The 16,889-nt window shown below is 33.6% G+C and overlaps 1 protein-coding gene across 1 annotated transcript in view; it reads right to left on the bottom strand.

Annotated features, from left to right (window-relative positions):
- Positions 1 to 14,211, bottom strand: part of LOC117173560 (circumsporozoite protein-like) — an 18,832-nt gene extending 4,621 nt beyond the window's left edge. Inside the window, exons 1-2 of the mRNA XM_033362199.1 lie at positions 14,208 to 14,211; positions 11,837 to 11,986 (exon numbers count right to left, since the gene is read on the bottom strand). Of these exons, the coding sequence (XP_033218090.1) occupies positions 11,837 to 11,986; positions 14,208 to 14,211 (154 nt within the window). The remainder of the gene's footprint in view (positions 1 to 11,836; positions 11,987 to 14,207) is intronic.
- Between the last annotated feature and the right edge of the window lie 2,678 nt (positions 14,212 to 16,889).

A 16,889-nucleotide genomic window follows, 5' to 3' on the forward strand; every position in this document is an offset into this window, starting at 1 on the left:
TCGGGATACTTATAAGATACTACCATGATTTTTTCAGATTTTTTGGTCCAAAAATAAATTAGGCCAAAAACCGGCCTTACCGACCCTCCCCCTTTGTTTATCTTTTGTGTAAGATTTGTTTTTTACGTGGAAAATTGAGACTTGGCGCAATAAAGGTCCGATGCTGGGCCAAGCATTGGTAGAGGATCGGCAAATATAAATAGCCATTGTAGGCTGCCAACACTGACTCAAATTTGGGCCAATTTAAATAAAACATGGTTTGCCGTGGTAAAAGTGACACTTACCCCAATAATGTGCAGTCACTGGGCCAGACTTTGGCTGATTCTCGTGAAACATGGTTCCCCGTACTAAAAGTGAGATTTGGCGCAATAAAGTGCCGATACCGGGCGACAGCATCGGTGGCGGATCGGCAAATATAATTTACCTGAAGTTCCGAACGTTCAAATAAACAAAATATATTTCTTATTTCTATTTTACCCATAAGTATTATTCCAACTGCAGTTTAAAATATGCATGATAATTTTGTTTAAACAATGCATTATTTCCAATATAAATTAACAAAAATTTTCGCACTTTTTCCTGCTTTCAAAGTTTGCAGTAAAGAATTTCGTTCATTTGAACGTTCAGAACTTTTGGCACATGCAAATATAAATAGCCAATATAGGCTGCTAGCACAACATTGGGGGGATTTAAATAAAACGTAGTTTGCCGTGGGAAAAGTGACACTTGGCCCAGTAATGTACCGTCACTGGGCCGTACTTTGACTGATCCTTGTGAAACATGGTTCCCCGTACTAAAAGTGATACTTGGCGCAATAAAATGCCGATACTGGGCCAAGCATCGGTGGAGGGTCGGCAAATAGAAATAGCCAATATAGGCTGCCAGCACTGGCTCAACACTCAGCCGATTAAAATGTCGATATTGGCCCAATATCGATGTGTATTCAGCTCCTGCAATTTGCACTTGGGATACTGACCACTTTATCAACTTCCTCAACTGTTTTTATCCAACGTTTGAGATACGAGACGTATTGTTTTTAAGGTCTAAGGTGGCATTTTTTGGAGAAATCATAAACTTCATTTCGAAATATTTAAAAAGATCTGTATTCACTCAACGAATCCTTTTTCAAAACTTAGGAAATCTTTCGCAATAGTTTAAAATTTTGCTAAATATTCTTTTTGAATTAAATTTTCAAGATAAAGAATACTTTTAATACATATTTGTTAAAATTTCAAATGATTTTCCATTTGCGGACCAAATAATTTTGAAAACAAAGTAAAACTTTCGAATAACTATTTATTTTCTTATTTTTTTAGATTTATATAAAAATATATTTCTTAAGAATCTTGAGGAAATTTAAAAATATTTTTGAAGATTTCCAATTTTTTAAAACGAAATTTAAAAAAAATATATATTTAATCATATAGTTGAGATTTCAGTCCTAAAATATTTTTATTTTTACATAAATAAAAACACTTTTAGTCATCTAAAAAATTATTATTTTTCAACCAGTTGCATTTTAAACAACAGAGAAATGTAAAAATTTCTAAAAGAGGCGATTTTTCTAAAAGAAAAGTTGAATTTTTTGACCCGAAATAAAATTTTTCATCAAAAATGTTACTTCCTAAAAAAAAATTTTTAACGAGATATATTTTTTAATTCATGATGGGGAATTGTATTGACCCCTCTGGTATTAAATGAGTTGGTGTTCCTTCGCATGGGCTTTAGGGCTCCGTAATAAAAAACTGTTTTTTTTAATCAAACGTTTCGACTCATGTGCAAGTCCTCTTCAGTGATTTATTTCTAAACAAAATCAAAATTTACATTTTCAGTAGTATGCTTTCGGTACAATGTCATTGACGAAACAAATATAATTTTATCAATTGAATTTTAATATGGTATCTTTTTGCTGTATAATTTTTTTTGTTTAAAATACAATAAGTTTTCTCATCCGTAATTTCTCTAATCGCATCAATTATTTTAATTCAAAATAAAAAATATCTTTCTATATGTTTAATAACCTCAGCAGTTGTGTAAGAAAATCATCAAATTCTACGCTATTGAACTACATTCGATGCGGAACACTGCAGATAAGTTTAATTTAATTTTCTCTCGTTTTCTTGACAAACAGATCTTTTGTCAATATTGGAAAACGACTACTTTTTGTAAGTCTAAAGGTATTATGTGAACTAGGCGATGCAGATTTAAGTTTTAGTGGGAGAAGTGCATATTAGAGCTGAGAGTGCAGTGACATTTAAAGGGAAGGTCGTAAATGAGGGGTGCTGATTAAATACTTTTGTTAATTTAGAAATGTTTTGTAGTTGTGAGAATTCTTTATTTTTTCTGAAAGTTTTTGAATGTCTGTTTTTTATTATTAATATTGGGTTCGCTTGCAATGTCGTTCTATCAGTCTATTTCCGTATGTATATTGTAGATGATATCATAACCATAGTACCAGAAACCGAAGTTAATATTATACAAAATGTCTTCAACAATTGCAATAATAATTGAAATTCACCCTCGAGAAACAAACTTAACAATCAAATCTGTTTTCTAGACGTAGTGATTATTCGTAATGATGACAGTTTAAAATCAACTGATACACAAAACCTACTACTTCAGATAGAGTTCTCAATTTGTTCTCACATCACCTGATGAAATATAAAATAAATGTTATCAACAACCTAATAGGCAGAAGTTTCATTCTTTCTCACAAAGATTTCCATTCTCAAAACATACGAAAATCAAAACAATCTTAATAAGAAATAATTACTCCCTTCAAATAAATAACAGGTTAATAAAAAAACACATAAAATGGCACAGAAAAACTCTTAAACAAACATTGAAAACCATAAACCCTTGACTGGCGATGACTACACAAAAACGCAGACACTAACGATTACACCGACGCGACCGACCGATATCAACCTGCGACCTCAATACTGCCAACCAAATATATATCCCTGACATATATACAGAGACTTTTGGAAAATTTGTCAGGCATTTTAAAACCTCTGGATGTAAAACCGGCGGCTTCCGTAATGTGAATGAAATTCATCTACGAACACACAAAAGACGTATATAAACCACCTTTAAAATGGAACACATTGACTAAAAATCCCTGGTATGAAGATCACAAATTCAATTTCCAACTGACTAAAATCATTGACAAACCTGTTAATTACAGGAAGCGTATGTTACTAGAAATGATTTATTTGCGAGCGAAACAAATACTATCAATGAAAGAACAGACATTTAAAAAGTTTCTTGTTTTTATAAGGCTTTATTTCCAAAAAAAAAAAAATAATTCTCACATGAGAATGATGATTTTCTTGCATAATTGCTAAGGCTAGTAATCATATCGAAAGATAGTTTTTTATTTTTTATTTAAAAAATTGATGAGATTAGAGAAATTACGGACAACCAAAAGCTATCTTGTAAGCCAGTATTCGAATGTGATGGAGCTTAAAAGGCCTCAAAATTCTGAAATGACCTTTTCCCTATGAAAAAGTGACTTATAGTTACTACTTCTTTAAAAAGTTACTCAAAAGTGACTTAAAGTGACTGAAGTGACTGTGTGACAGCAAAAAGGTACATAGCATTTAATTGATTTTTTTTATTACTAACATTCTATCGAACGCATACTACTGAAAATGTAAAGTTTGGTTTTGTTTAGAAATAAATCACTGACGAGGATTCCCACATGATTCCAGCAAAAATTTCGAATTACCTTCCAGAAAATAGATTACAGTTTTGAAAAAAAGAATGTAGGCATATTATAATTTCAATAGAACAATATTTTTTTTATACAAAATAAAAATATCTAATAACTATTTATTTTCTAAGTTTCTTTGCTTATTTGCTTTAAAGTTATATAAACATAATTTTTCTTTGGGAAAAAATTGTAATGTGAAAGACATGTAGGAACTTTCGAAGCTTGGAAAAAATTTAATAATAGATTATACACTTTTTAAATTTTTGAAGTATTTTTTATCTTTTCAAAACTTCTGAAATATCTCTTAAAATTACTCAAATTATTTCTAAAAATAACTTGAAATCTTCCGGAATCGGTTTTCATAATTTTGAAAATCTTTCGTGATGATTTATAATCTTTTTAAATATTCTTTTAACATTACTTTTTTGGATTCTTGTAAAAAATTCGTCTTATTCAGAAATCGCATACATTTTCTAGTTGAAAAAAAAAACTAGAAAAATGTAAACATTTTCTAAGAAAGAGAAATTTTCAACAAGAAGAGTTTAATTTTTGAACCCGAAAATATGAATTTTTCACACAAAAATCGTTGCTTCTCAAACATAAACATAAACTTTCTATCGAGAAGATTAGTTTTATAGAAACGAAATTTTTTCAAGATTTAAATTTTAAATCAAAAAAGAGGAACTCTCAGCAAAATTGTTGAATTTTCATCCAAAAAATATCTTTTAGTCATATGAAAAAATCTAGGCAAATTATAATTTGATTAGAAAAGATATATTTAATACAAAATAAAAATTTCTAATAACTATTTATCATCCTGCTTTCTTTGTATATTTGTTCTTCTTTATTCATAATGTGTCCCCTAAGGGTTTACATGACTTCCATTCCTTACAATCTTTCCGTTTATATCTATATTTTTTTACAATCTTATCCTTTCTATACATACAATTATTTACAACTATTTACATAAATATACATATCTAGTTCCTTATTTCTATTTCCAGCGATAGCGCAATTTAGGACTTAATAGCAAGCGAGTGAGCCAGCGAACGAAAGCGAGAGTGCAAGCGAGAGAGAGAGAGCATGCGCACGCAAACGTATCTTAGTCTACTTAACTTTTACTTTATCATTACTTACAATTTTCACGCTGCTAATCTAAGCGACTTCCGTTTCCTTTTTCTTTCACTTTTTATACCACCATTTACCTTTTTCACGTGCATTCTCTCATTCTTCCTCATTCGCTCCTCTAGCACCCTCCAACTCCTTCATCCATTCTTCTCCGAATCCATCTTCTCCTAGAATCTTAACCACATTTTCTTGCCAGCTTCCTTTATCTTCCATTCCTCTCCTACATCCTTCCCATACATGCTCCCATGTTTCCTCCTCCCATTCACATATTGTACACTTTCTGTTCTCTTCTCTTTCCCAGTAAATTCCCTCCCTTACCTCGTTTCCCAATCTATATCTTGCTATTCTGGCCCACCTTTTCTCTTTCCATCCTTTTTCTAAATACTGTATCATCTTATACAATTTATTGTATTTCTATTCCTCAATCACCGTCCATCTTTCTAGTAATTGTCTTTCCTTCTCCCTTTTTTCCAATTCTTCATAGTTTACTCCAGTCCCGTCTTCTATTTCTCTATCATTAAAGAACTCCCTCCTTTCTTTTTCCCATCTCGTTAATTCGATCGCCCTCCCTTTCCTCTCTTCTACCTCCGTCAAATACTTTCTCGCAAACTCCCCTCCCTTTCCTTCCCTCAGCTTCGTCTCAAATTTCCATGCCCTCTTTCCCGGTCTAATACTTAACTTATCCTTTTGCGCTTCTTGTCTCACCCTATATCCTGACGTCCTACAGTCTGCCCCTGGTGTCCAACTCATATACCTTTCTTGTAAACTTTCAATATCTTTCTTTCTATCCCCATATCTCTGCCCCATAACCTAATACCGGCCATATCAGCGTATCAAATAACCACATTCTCCTTCTCCAATTTTTTTTAAACCTTCTTTTTCCTATTCCCTATATCTGTTTCATTGCCCCTGATGCTTTTTTTATCCTTTCTCTTATATGAGCTGTATGATCTCCATTCGTTTGCAAGTTATATCCCAAATATCTATACTCTTTGACTTCTTCTAACTTTATTCCTTTCCATCTCCCTGTCCATTCTTTCTTCCTCCCCCCCCCCTCCTTTTCTAAGCCTCATTATCTTTGTATTTTCTACATTTACATTCAGCTTTTTCCCATCTAAGTATTTTTCTAATCCTGTAATTAATTCCGCCACCCCTTCTTCATCCTCTGCCATCAACACTATGTCGTTCGCGTATGCCAGTCTATATATCTTTTCCTTCCCTATCCTAACTCCTCCCCAAACCTTTCTCCTGATTTCTTCTTCGAAGTCTGATATTAATAAATTAAATAAAAGTGGGATCAATAAAAGCCTCGGTTCAGTGAGTCAAACGCCGCCTTTAAGTCCACGAACATTGCTATCATTGCCCTTTTTCCCCTTTTAATTCTCTCATTTACTAGACAGTTCAGAACATATATGTTGTCCATTATCCCCATTCCTTTTCTAAACCCTGTCTGATTCGGTGACTCGATCTTTTTTTATTCAACTTCTATCTTCAATCTCTCCGACAAAATAGTTACATATACTTTATAGAGTGTTGGCATCAACGTCACCCCCCTATGATGTTTATTCTGCTCTGCCTTGCCTTTCTTTACTATTGGTATAACTACTCCTCCTTTCCATAACTCTGGCAAATCCTCTCCTCTCCATACTCTATAACACATTGTCCATGCCCATTCCTCTAGTTCCTCCCCTTCATATTTCCTTACTTCATTTGGAATCTCATCTATACCAGGTGCCTTTTCATCCTTCATTATTATACTCTTTCTTTTTTTCCCTATATTCTTATCCCCATTACTTTTTTCTTTTCTCCACTTTCTTAATTACTTTCTGACCTCCTTTTTTTCTCTTTGCAGTTCTCAAAACTGTTCTTTTCCTTCCCTTGACCAATCCCCTTTTCCTAAACTTTTTACATTTGCTCCCCTTTTACTCATATTGCTATTGATTTTTTGTCCCTCTAATGTCACTATTAAGGGAAAGTGATCCGAATCAATATCTTCACCTACCTCTAGTATCTTAACCTTCTCTCTTACCTCATCATCCACTACCACATAATCAATTACCGTTCCCCTTTCACTTCCTAAGCGTGTATATTCTCCTTCTTCATCCCCTTCTACATTTCCGTTTAAGATATACCATCCCAACTCCTCCAAGTTCTTCAACAACTTTTTCCCCTCCCCATTTAGTACTTTATCTTTGGATTTTCTTCCTCTTTCTTCTCCCCGTTACCTCCTCCTCTGTCTCCTATTCTCGCATTGAAATCCCCACCTATTATCATTCTAATCTCTTCTTTATTTTCTTCAATCATTTCTTCAATCTCCTCTGCTTTTTCCTGCAAATCACCGTTCACACAAATCCCCACTACCTTCCACTTCTCTCATCCCATCATAGCCTCATCTACTATTGCTCCTTCTTTCTGATCATTCCTGTCTTTCTTATCTTTCCCTTCTATACATTCATTCCTTACTCCCATCACCATTCCTCTTATTTCTCTGCCCTTTTTATTCTTCCTCTTTGCATTTTGCACTTGCCATTTGTAACCTCTTGGTAACCTTCCCCTTACTCTTTCCCATCCCTTTTCATCTAGCCACGTCTCCATAATTATGACTACATCCCATTGTGTCAAATTTCTCATAAACTCCCTATCCTTTCTGTCCAATCCTTACTGTATACTGCATCTTCCTTTCTACCCATGTCAAATCATCCTCTATTCTATCTGGACTACCATATAATAACCTCTTCTTTGTCATCAGCTCCCTCTTATGTTCCCATTTCTTTAGTTCAACCAGTTCCATTATCTCCCCTCTTTGCACTTCCTTTCCTACATTTCGCATTTCATCTATCTCTACCTTAGCATCAATCCTTTTTAGTACATCGTCCACCCCTTCCTTCAGCTCCTTCCCCTCTAATCTTATACCCTTTATCACTTTGTTTAATTTTCCTTCTTCCCTCTCTTTACTTTCTATTGCTTGTTCTATTTTTCTCTTTGTATTATTAACTTCTTTCTGCTTCTCTAGTTTTTGCTCCAATGACTGCATCCTCTTTTCTAACTTTCCCCTGATTTCTTCCCATTTTTTTTATTTCTTTCTTAACTTCAGCCATTTTCCGCCTAATTTCCTTCTTTGATTCCTCTTCCCTTTTCTCCTGCTTTTCATCATAAATCCCCATTACCTCTATCATCACTTCTCGAATTACCTTTAGTCTTTCCTCTTTCATCGACACTTCACTTTCGTCTCCGCTACCGTCAGCACCCTTACTGTTATCGCTCTTCCCTAACAAACTCTGCTTTTCCGGCGGCGGTCTAAACATTTTCTGGTATTTTACACTCGCCCTGATATCTTCCTTCCCTTCACTGATTTCCTTCTCCCCTCTCTTCCTTTTGATAAATGCTTCTATTGATCCTACGCTTTTTGCTCTTAATCTTTCCTTTTCTATAGTTTTTTTATTCTTCCCCCTTGCCTTCCTTTCCTTTATCTCTTCTTTCGGCGTACTGAACACTTCCTGCTCTAACTCTGCTTCTTCCGCGGATATACTCGCTCCGCTAGCCATTACTCAAATTTGAACTTTCCCGCCTTCAATACTTCCCTGCCTCTATCTATTGTCGCTGTCTGGTACCTGTCTCGCCTTTCTTTGTCGCTACCCAACCCTGCTACTACCAATCACAAATCTCCAAACAAACTTCCACACAAATCTGTCTCAATCCTCCAAAATATCTACCTCCCCTTTGCAATCTCACAATCCCTCAATTAGATCTCTCACATCCACACCCTTCTACAAACTTCCACAATCCACTCACCTCAAATTTCACTACAATATCAGAAAAACTCAGCATCAAGAATTCCCACTACTTTACACTTTCATGCCGGAAACGGAAGTCCTTGTATATTTGTTTCAAAGTAGTATAAATAAAATTTTTCTTAGTTTCTCTGAAAAATTCAAAAAGATTTTCAAATATTCCATATATGTCGAAAGAGTATCTATAAACTTTGTTAGCATTTTTTTATTTTGCAGAATGTTTAGAAATATTAGGATAAATTTTTACCGTGAAATTCATCAATAGTTTATGAACTTTTCAAAGTTTTAAAATATTATTAATCTCTTCAAAACTTAGAAAGTTCTAAATATATCTCTTTAATTTATACAGATTATTTTTTTGACAATTTTAGAAATCTTTTGGAATTTTTAAAAATCTTTTGAAATGTAGTCCTAAAATAAATTTAGTAAAACAAAAAGTTATTTCACATTTTTCCACAAATCTTAAGAAAACTTGCCTAGCTGATTTTGCGACAGATTTAAATGAAACAATCATTTGAAATAAAATGGCTATGACACATTTTGGAGAAGATTTTAATAAAAAAGAGGATGCGATGCCTAGATCCAGAAAGAACCAAAAAGTTATTACAAAGAACCAATTTTATTATTTTTACCGCGGAAAAATGAAGAAAACAAAGTAGAAGAAAATAAATTTTGACAACAAATTTAATCAAAATTTGTAATTGACTTAAACTAATCGTAAAAATGTACTATTATTGGAATTGACCATGTCGCAAATTTGAAGGTTATAAGCACACTATTATTACTATTACCATTCTTTACCGATAAACTTGATTTTTTATATTATATTATAAATAGCTATTTATAAAATTAACTTATAAATAGCAGTTTTATAATTATTTACAAGCAGGGGATAAAAATTGGCACTTAACTCGTTTACCCATTTTTCTTTGCTCTGTTTCACTGCGTTCTGCTTTTCGTTCCGGTTGGTCGGTGATTTATGGCAAACACAAGCCATCTCACACTCGCTCTCAGGCAAGTAACGTCTTATGGTATTATAGCAAGTGAGAAAATGCCACTGTTCTGGTAATACTGGAAAGCGCGACACTTTACGAGAATGACTGATTGCCCAATTTTTAAATTACAACGTGATCGACGGATTCAAAGGACACCACCTGCTGGTGACATTGCTTTAAAAATCAATCGCGGAATCGAAGTGTTAGTTTTCGACTCGCGTTCATTTCTATACTGGACATCATCACTATATGTCTCGTTGCAGAAAGTGATCTATAATAAAGCGATGCAAAGTGCTAAACATGTCTTTTATTGCCTTTTTTTGTGCATTGAATTCGAACAGTGCATATATATTGGGAAATAGTGAAGTGTATCGTCGACGAAAGAGCGGACGGCCTCAAACGTGCCGAAAAGCTCTGTCGAGGAAGAAGATTCATAAAATCAGGTAAATGCTATCCAAAGGAATTTATCTTTATATATATTTTTATTATATGACGTAATATATTTTTATAATATATTTATACATTTTTTTATTGAAAATTTTACGACAACCATCAAAATACCTTTAAGGAGGGCTGGGGACACCCATGGAAATTCTAAGTTAAGTTTGCGAGAGAGTCAGAAATATATTAGGCAAATCGTCAAAGGATGGATGCTTGTTCATGAAAAAAAATTCGACAGCCGATGCCGAGCAGATGGTTTTAGGCCTCCCGCGACCTTTCCATTGTTTGAGATAAGACAAAGCAGAGAAAAATCAAATTGTTTAAAATATTAATTGAAGGGTCCGCGTAACTGACATTTCGGAAATTTTACACGGTGAAGGAAAATCGTTTCGCTCACTTGTGCAGTAGACAACAAACCGCGATTTTCAAAAACCCATTAAAGAGAAAAAAATAAAAGAAAATTTGCCGCTTTGTTTGCCGAATATTAAGTGCTTATAAAAAATGTCCGGAAAATTTAAAAAAAATCAATTTCGAAAAAAATGACAGTTAAAAGATTTAGACCGCGCACCCTTCGATTAATCCAATTTTAAATTATTATATTATTTCAATATTATTACGAGTGATTAAAAAACGACTTTAAAAAATCGGTTAATATTTTAAATCCCATTTGATCTTTAAAGATTTACAATTACGGTCAACAAGTACTGCCCTACCTGAGCGAAATTGGTCGAAATATAAAGTTTTATAGCTCTGTCAAAAATTACCATTTTATTTTATTTTTTTAAATTAATATTTTCTAACTTTTATACCTGATATAATATAGTTACAAATATGTTAACTATATTCTTTCATGTATAAAAGTTAGAAAATATGAATTTAAAAAATAAAAAAATGGTAAAAAATAAATAAATAAAATCTTCCTGAAATTATTTTTTCTTCACAAATACTTATTCGACATGTAAAAAAAACAAATACAAATATTCTTCCTTTCTGGAGCTTTTTTGTGTAATGCATAGATTCCGAGATATTCAGCGTTGAAAAAGTTTTTTTTTTCAAGCAAATTTTATAAATTTAAAAGTGCTCTATAAAAAAGATCATCTTGGGTTCATTTTAAAGAAAATACAAATACTTTGTTTTTTTAATTTGCAATTTCCTTCAAACATTAGAAACGTTTTTTTGGGTGGAGCAAAAAAATGCAAAAAAAAACAATGATTGTTTTTATGTACCTGAAATTCCGAACGTTCAAATGAACGGAATAGTAGCGCAGTTAGTTCAGCAAAGAATAGAAGTGAGTATTCTAAAAAAATCTCCGGATAAAATCTTTTTCAAGGGTAAACACCCTAAAATGTAATACAGATACGGTGGGGTGAATGCCACCGGAAAAGATATTTAAAACCACCCCTTATCTATCAAAATCACAAAATCATCCAAATTACCGCCTTTATACACTTTTCTTCGAGTTGAAAAGAATTTTGAACTTTTATCAATTATAGAGTACGAAGAGTCAGATTTAATTCCAAAAATATAAATCCACGTTATCATTTTCGTTAACATTTGATGAGATAATCAATTAATCAACTTTCAAAGTTTCAAAATTTTATTATTTCAAGCAGTTTTTAACTAGATACATTGGAAATTGACAAAATACTTTTTAACTGAACATTCCGTAAATTAGAAGTTAAATTCAAAATTAGAATTTTCGATTTTCGAAAAAAATTCAATAAATTGTTATAATAATCCTCTATAGCCTTCAAAAAGCAACTCACCCCTCTTTTCCTCGTCATATCCCTCTTCATTTTCTAGCTTCTCTTTCTTCAACTCCTTCTTTTCCAACTTCTCTTTCTTCACCCCCTTCTTCTTTATCCTCCGTACGATTCCGTTCTTTATTCCCCCGTCATCTTTACAAGATCTACTAGCTGGAAACGTAAATAATGTACACGAAATTATTTTAATTGTAATGAAATGCGGGAGGTTGGTATTATTGAATAATTCTTTTAGTTTAGCAACTAGTTAAATATAATTAAATTAACATTTTGAAATTGGTTAATCAAGATTTCCTGTCATTAATATTCCTGAACATTGATGAAATGGAACCAAAACTGTACAAAGTAAGCAATAAGTTTAAAATTTTGATATATAATTTTTATACGTTTATTGTAACGAAATAAGTTTAGTAAATTTAATTTTTTTAAATGTATGTGCATTTATTGATTTCCCTTACCTGAATGAATTGTAGTTTAGGGAATCATCTTATAAAACAGAATATTTAGTATAAGTTATCATTCTATCTAATATATTTAGAACCTATCTACCTTAACTAAATCATTATCATATCCTCCTTTTCCTGATCAAACCCTCTATATTATTTTGTTATTCTTCTACATATATTTTAGGAGCTTATTTAACTTCATTTAGGATCATTCAAAATTCAGCAGGAGAAAAAAACGTGGTTACAACTATAAGAAAAGAAGCATATCTGATTGTGACGCACTCTATGGTAATGTCTGTAAACCAAAGACTTCTTGTTAATGAAACTAAGCTTTATTTTACTAAGTTGCTATAGTTGAGACAAAAGTATGTTCACGATTCTATTAATAAGAAATCCTTATCTAATCAACTGGATTTATCAAACTCATCCCAGAGTGCAGTACAAAGAATGGAGATACACTTAGTACGCATGAATAAGGTGTTACCTGCAGTTTCTTTAAGTTTTTTGTTGTTATTATTTTAAAGCTGTTGCGCTCCTTTTATTAGCACATCCAAATGCCACACAACATGCGATTCGGATGATATAATCGTTGGATCCAATATTTTCAGTGCCTACTTGTCTTAACTACACCATTACTGTATCCTCATCCTTCTCCTCCTCCTTTTTCTCCTCCTCCTCCTCCTCCTCCTCCTCTACTCTTTCTCGTTCTTCTACATACATTTTTGATAGTTTAGTTACCTTGATTTAAGAGAATACAAGATTTAACAGGAGAAGCGTGGTTACAACTATATGAAAAGCAGCGTACCTGATAGTGGCGCACTCCATCGTAACCTCTGTCAACCGAAGACCTCTTCTTAATCAAACTAAGTTTTCATTTAATTATTCTGTTAACTTAAAATCCTGGCCTCTTTAAATGGGTTTATTTAACTACAATTTAAAACAAAATGTTGGTTCTAAAAAAAACCAAGATTTTCAGCTATTATACATAATAGTGCATTTTAATATACATATTCAATATTTCACTTTAAATTTTTGATTCACAGTGTCCTTGCATTAGATATTGTTGTTTCAAGTCAGTAAACTGAATCTTTTCAGCAGATCACTCTATTATGTGAAAGATGATTTCATCGTTTGTAGCAGTCAACTCCAATAATTATGTACCTGATTTATTTCATAAATGCTAGCAAGAGCATTCAAATTATATGTTTTTCATCTCAAATAGTTGATGTAATATTATTATTACAAGGGGACCTACCTGTTTTTAATTGCTAATAGTTTATTTTGCATCCTAGCTATATCAGTATAAAATTTTAATTCTGTTACAGTGATCTACTGTATACAAAGGGATCTCTTAGGAATCTGTTGGTATTTTTCGAGTTACTCAATAGGAAAGCCTTCTGCAATCTTACAAAATTATTTTTGATTTAAAACATTTTTTAATACACACCTCTCTCTGTATCTATTCATATATCTCCTATTGGTCTAATTGTTCTAGAAGGTTCTAAGTTATAATCAATACATGCGGTTACAGTTTTTTAACATCACGCAATGTAATGCGTCATTTACAATAACCTTAAAGTTGTTTACGAAAAATTGCACAGTAAACGTTAATGATGACATCATTAGTTTTAGAAGATTCTGGAAACATAGCACGAATCACTGCTTCTGTAGAATATCGGTAAGGTAGGTTTCTATGGACTGGCTTTTATGATCTCTAAAATAAATGAGAGATCTAGAAAGTAATGTACCATCCTCGATTTCTATAAAAACTATATATGCAAACCGTATAAAATTATACGCAAACCGTATCGCTGTAGCAAAGCGAGCAACACTGAAAGAAATAATTCGACGATACACGCATAATTCTGGTTATTCCAACCATAATGTGTTACTCGCTCAACTACAGCGATACGGTTTGCGTATTTTACCCATACCATAATTACGAAAGCAGTATTTCCGCTTCAGTCATTTGTGCTAATATAATAATCTAAACATAAGATGGCTGTAGTAGAACGAATTTATACGGCTGCGTCAGACAGAATTTGGTTGAAGTAAATCAACTGTATGTATGGCTCTCAGCTGCACCTCCCATTGAGGAGATCTAAGCATACAGTTCGGATAGTCTAATGCTATGCTTGCCTGATATAAAATGCTAATGAAAATGCATCCTCCATACTGCAGTATTTTGTGTACTTTTTTTATTATTAATAATATAAAACTATAATTTCGTTGAAAATTATTTTTCACAGATACACGGAAAAATATATATCGTCTTTGTTTAATATTGCGTTGAACTATTCAACGAAATGTGTTACAAAGTTCTATGAAATTTAAAGGCCGGGATGACGTAACCTTGGCTGAAAGGTAGGATATACGAGAAGCGTAAAATAGTTCTATAAAATCTGAAATTCTAGCTAAAATACAGTCTATATCGAAGAAGTTTTGAAACCAATTATTCGACACAAAAAAATTAAAACGAAGGAATCATTCCTTTCACATTTCTCAAGCTGCGGCTTTGACGGTTTTTCGACTTTCACATTCTCAGCTGTTCTTCTCCGTATCACCACGTTTTAATTTTTCCATTTTTCGCAAAAATTGGAAATTTTTGTGTGCTGTCAGTTTATTTCTGTTTTTGCAGAAGTTCGGTTTCTTCTTATTTCCATAGTCGTGCAAAGAAAAAGTTGGAGATAGAAAATAATGCCAAGAGTGAAGAGTGCGTAGCAATGCACGAGATTGGAGAAGAGGCACTATTGACCTTCGTTAACAGCTTCATTGCAAAAGCAAAAGAAGAGGAGAAAGAACAAGAAGGTGAAGAAGTAGAAGAGGAAGTGATACTGGAAGAAATATTTGAAGAAGTATATCTCTATGAGGAAGAAGGTGAAGCAAAAGAAGCTGGCCAGAAAGTCATACTCGACGAAATAGAAATCCTGGATAATGAAGAAGAACATTTAAAAAAGAATGTGGAGAAAACATGTTGCTTCTTGAAGAAAATTATGTGAATACAAATTTTTAGGACATCCATTTCAGAGAGACGTCGCCCATTATTGAGGCTGAACATGTCATAAAGAACATGGAGCAGAAATACAGCTTAAACTTTCCTTCATTTTCATCTTTTTCAGACATTTCACATGATGTGCACGAAATGAATTTTTTGCCTACCAGTTCTGATCCAAACATGGAACAAGAAATTAACCATGTCAAACATAAACATTGCAGAACCTTCAGGGTCGCAATTACATCCAAATCCCATCCAGATCGTGACCCTAACCATATGGATATTAATAAGGCTATGGTGTTTGGGGCCACGACCTCAGAAAGCGGATATTCAAAACTTGCAAAAACGGTTTGCACCAGTTGGTATTCCACTGATGGGCCCATCATCGTACATGAAGCTTCAACAAGAAATAATTCGCGATATTCTCGCCACGACAGAAGAAAAGCTACAAGAGAATAACCGGTAAGAAAAACTAAGAGCTATTGCGAAAAGAAACTTCATATTCGTCGCAGATGGGAACGACACAATTTTCTTAGTTATTTGGATCACAGTCATCATCGGTGCAGAAACAAAGAAACCTTTAGCGTTTTCTGTGAAATACAAATCATGCGCAGCATGTGAGTGGGGAGGCGAAATTGTAAATGAACACTACTGTTATAAAAACTTCGACAGGAGCAGACGTTCTGGAGCCATGGAAAGTGAAGGCACTGTCGAAATTTTCCAGCAAAGTTGAGACAAGTACGGAGTTGTGTATAAATACATCGTAGCCGATGGAGACAGTAGCGTCATGTGTGGTATACTTAATGCTGACCCATATGCCCAATTTGACATTACAGTAAAAAAGTTCGCCTGCATCAATCACAAACTGAAAAATCACAGCAAAGCAATTGATAAACTTGCTGCGAAGCCTAAACCAAATAAGGAGGTAAGAGCGGCTCGCAAGCTGGTGGGTAGCAGTAAGTTGATATTAAGACAAGAAATTCTCGAAGCAGTAAGGAGAAGAAGAGAGAACTCAACCCTTTCTCAAGAGGAGAAACTAAAACTCCGTCATGAGGGTATTCTGATCGTTCCCTATTCATGTGTTCGGTGATCATGAAAGGTTCAAAAAACATAAACTGAGAGTTTCTTGCTAAATACATCGACAAATTTAGTAGAGTCAATGAATGGAATATTTTGCAAGTATAATGCTGGCAAAAGAATTGATTTTTCCAAAAGAGGGGGATACAATGCTCGAATTGGGCGCTCAATAACCGGCTCCATCGAAAAGCACCACGGACAATCAGCCGTATTCAAACATGTGCATTTAACGGTACCTACTGCATTGTAGAAGATGGAGGATGGCAGAGAGTTTAAAATCTCCAGGAATAAACAGTACAACTGTCAAGAGCTAAGAACAGCAAAGCATTACAATAGTACCGACAAAGATTACGGTCCAGCTTCGCAGAAACCTGACATTGATTCAGAAGTTTACAAGCAGCATGAAGATGCTATCTTAGAAGGATTGAGATAAAATCAGCGCAATCGGCTTGATATTGCCGAACGAACAAGCGGCCAATCTAGGAACGATGAATGATATCGTGTGCGAACAAAGATTGTCACTGCCTCCAATTACGGA

The sequence above is a fragment of the Belonocnema kinseyi genome, chromosome 5, assembly GCF_010883055.1.
Source record: "Belonocnema kinseyi isolate 2016_QV_RU_SX_M_011 chromosome 5, B_treatae_v1, whole genome shotgun sequence".
NCBI lineage: Eukaryota > Metazoa > Arthropoda > Insecta > Hymenoptera > Cynipidae > Belonocnema > Belonocnema kinseyi.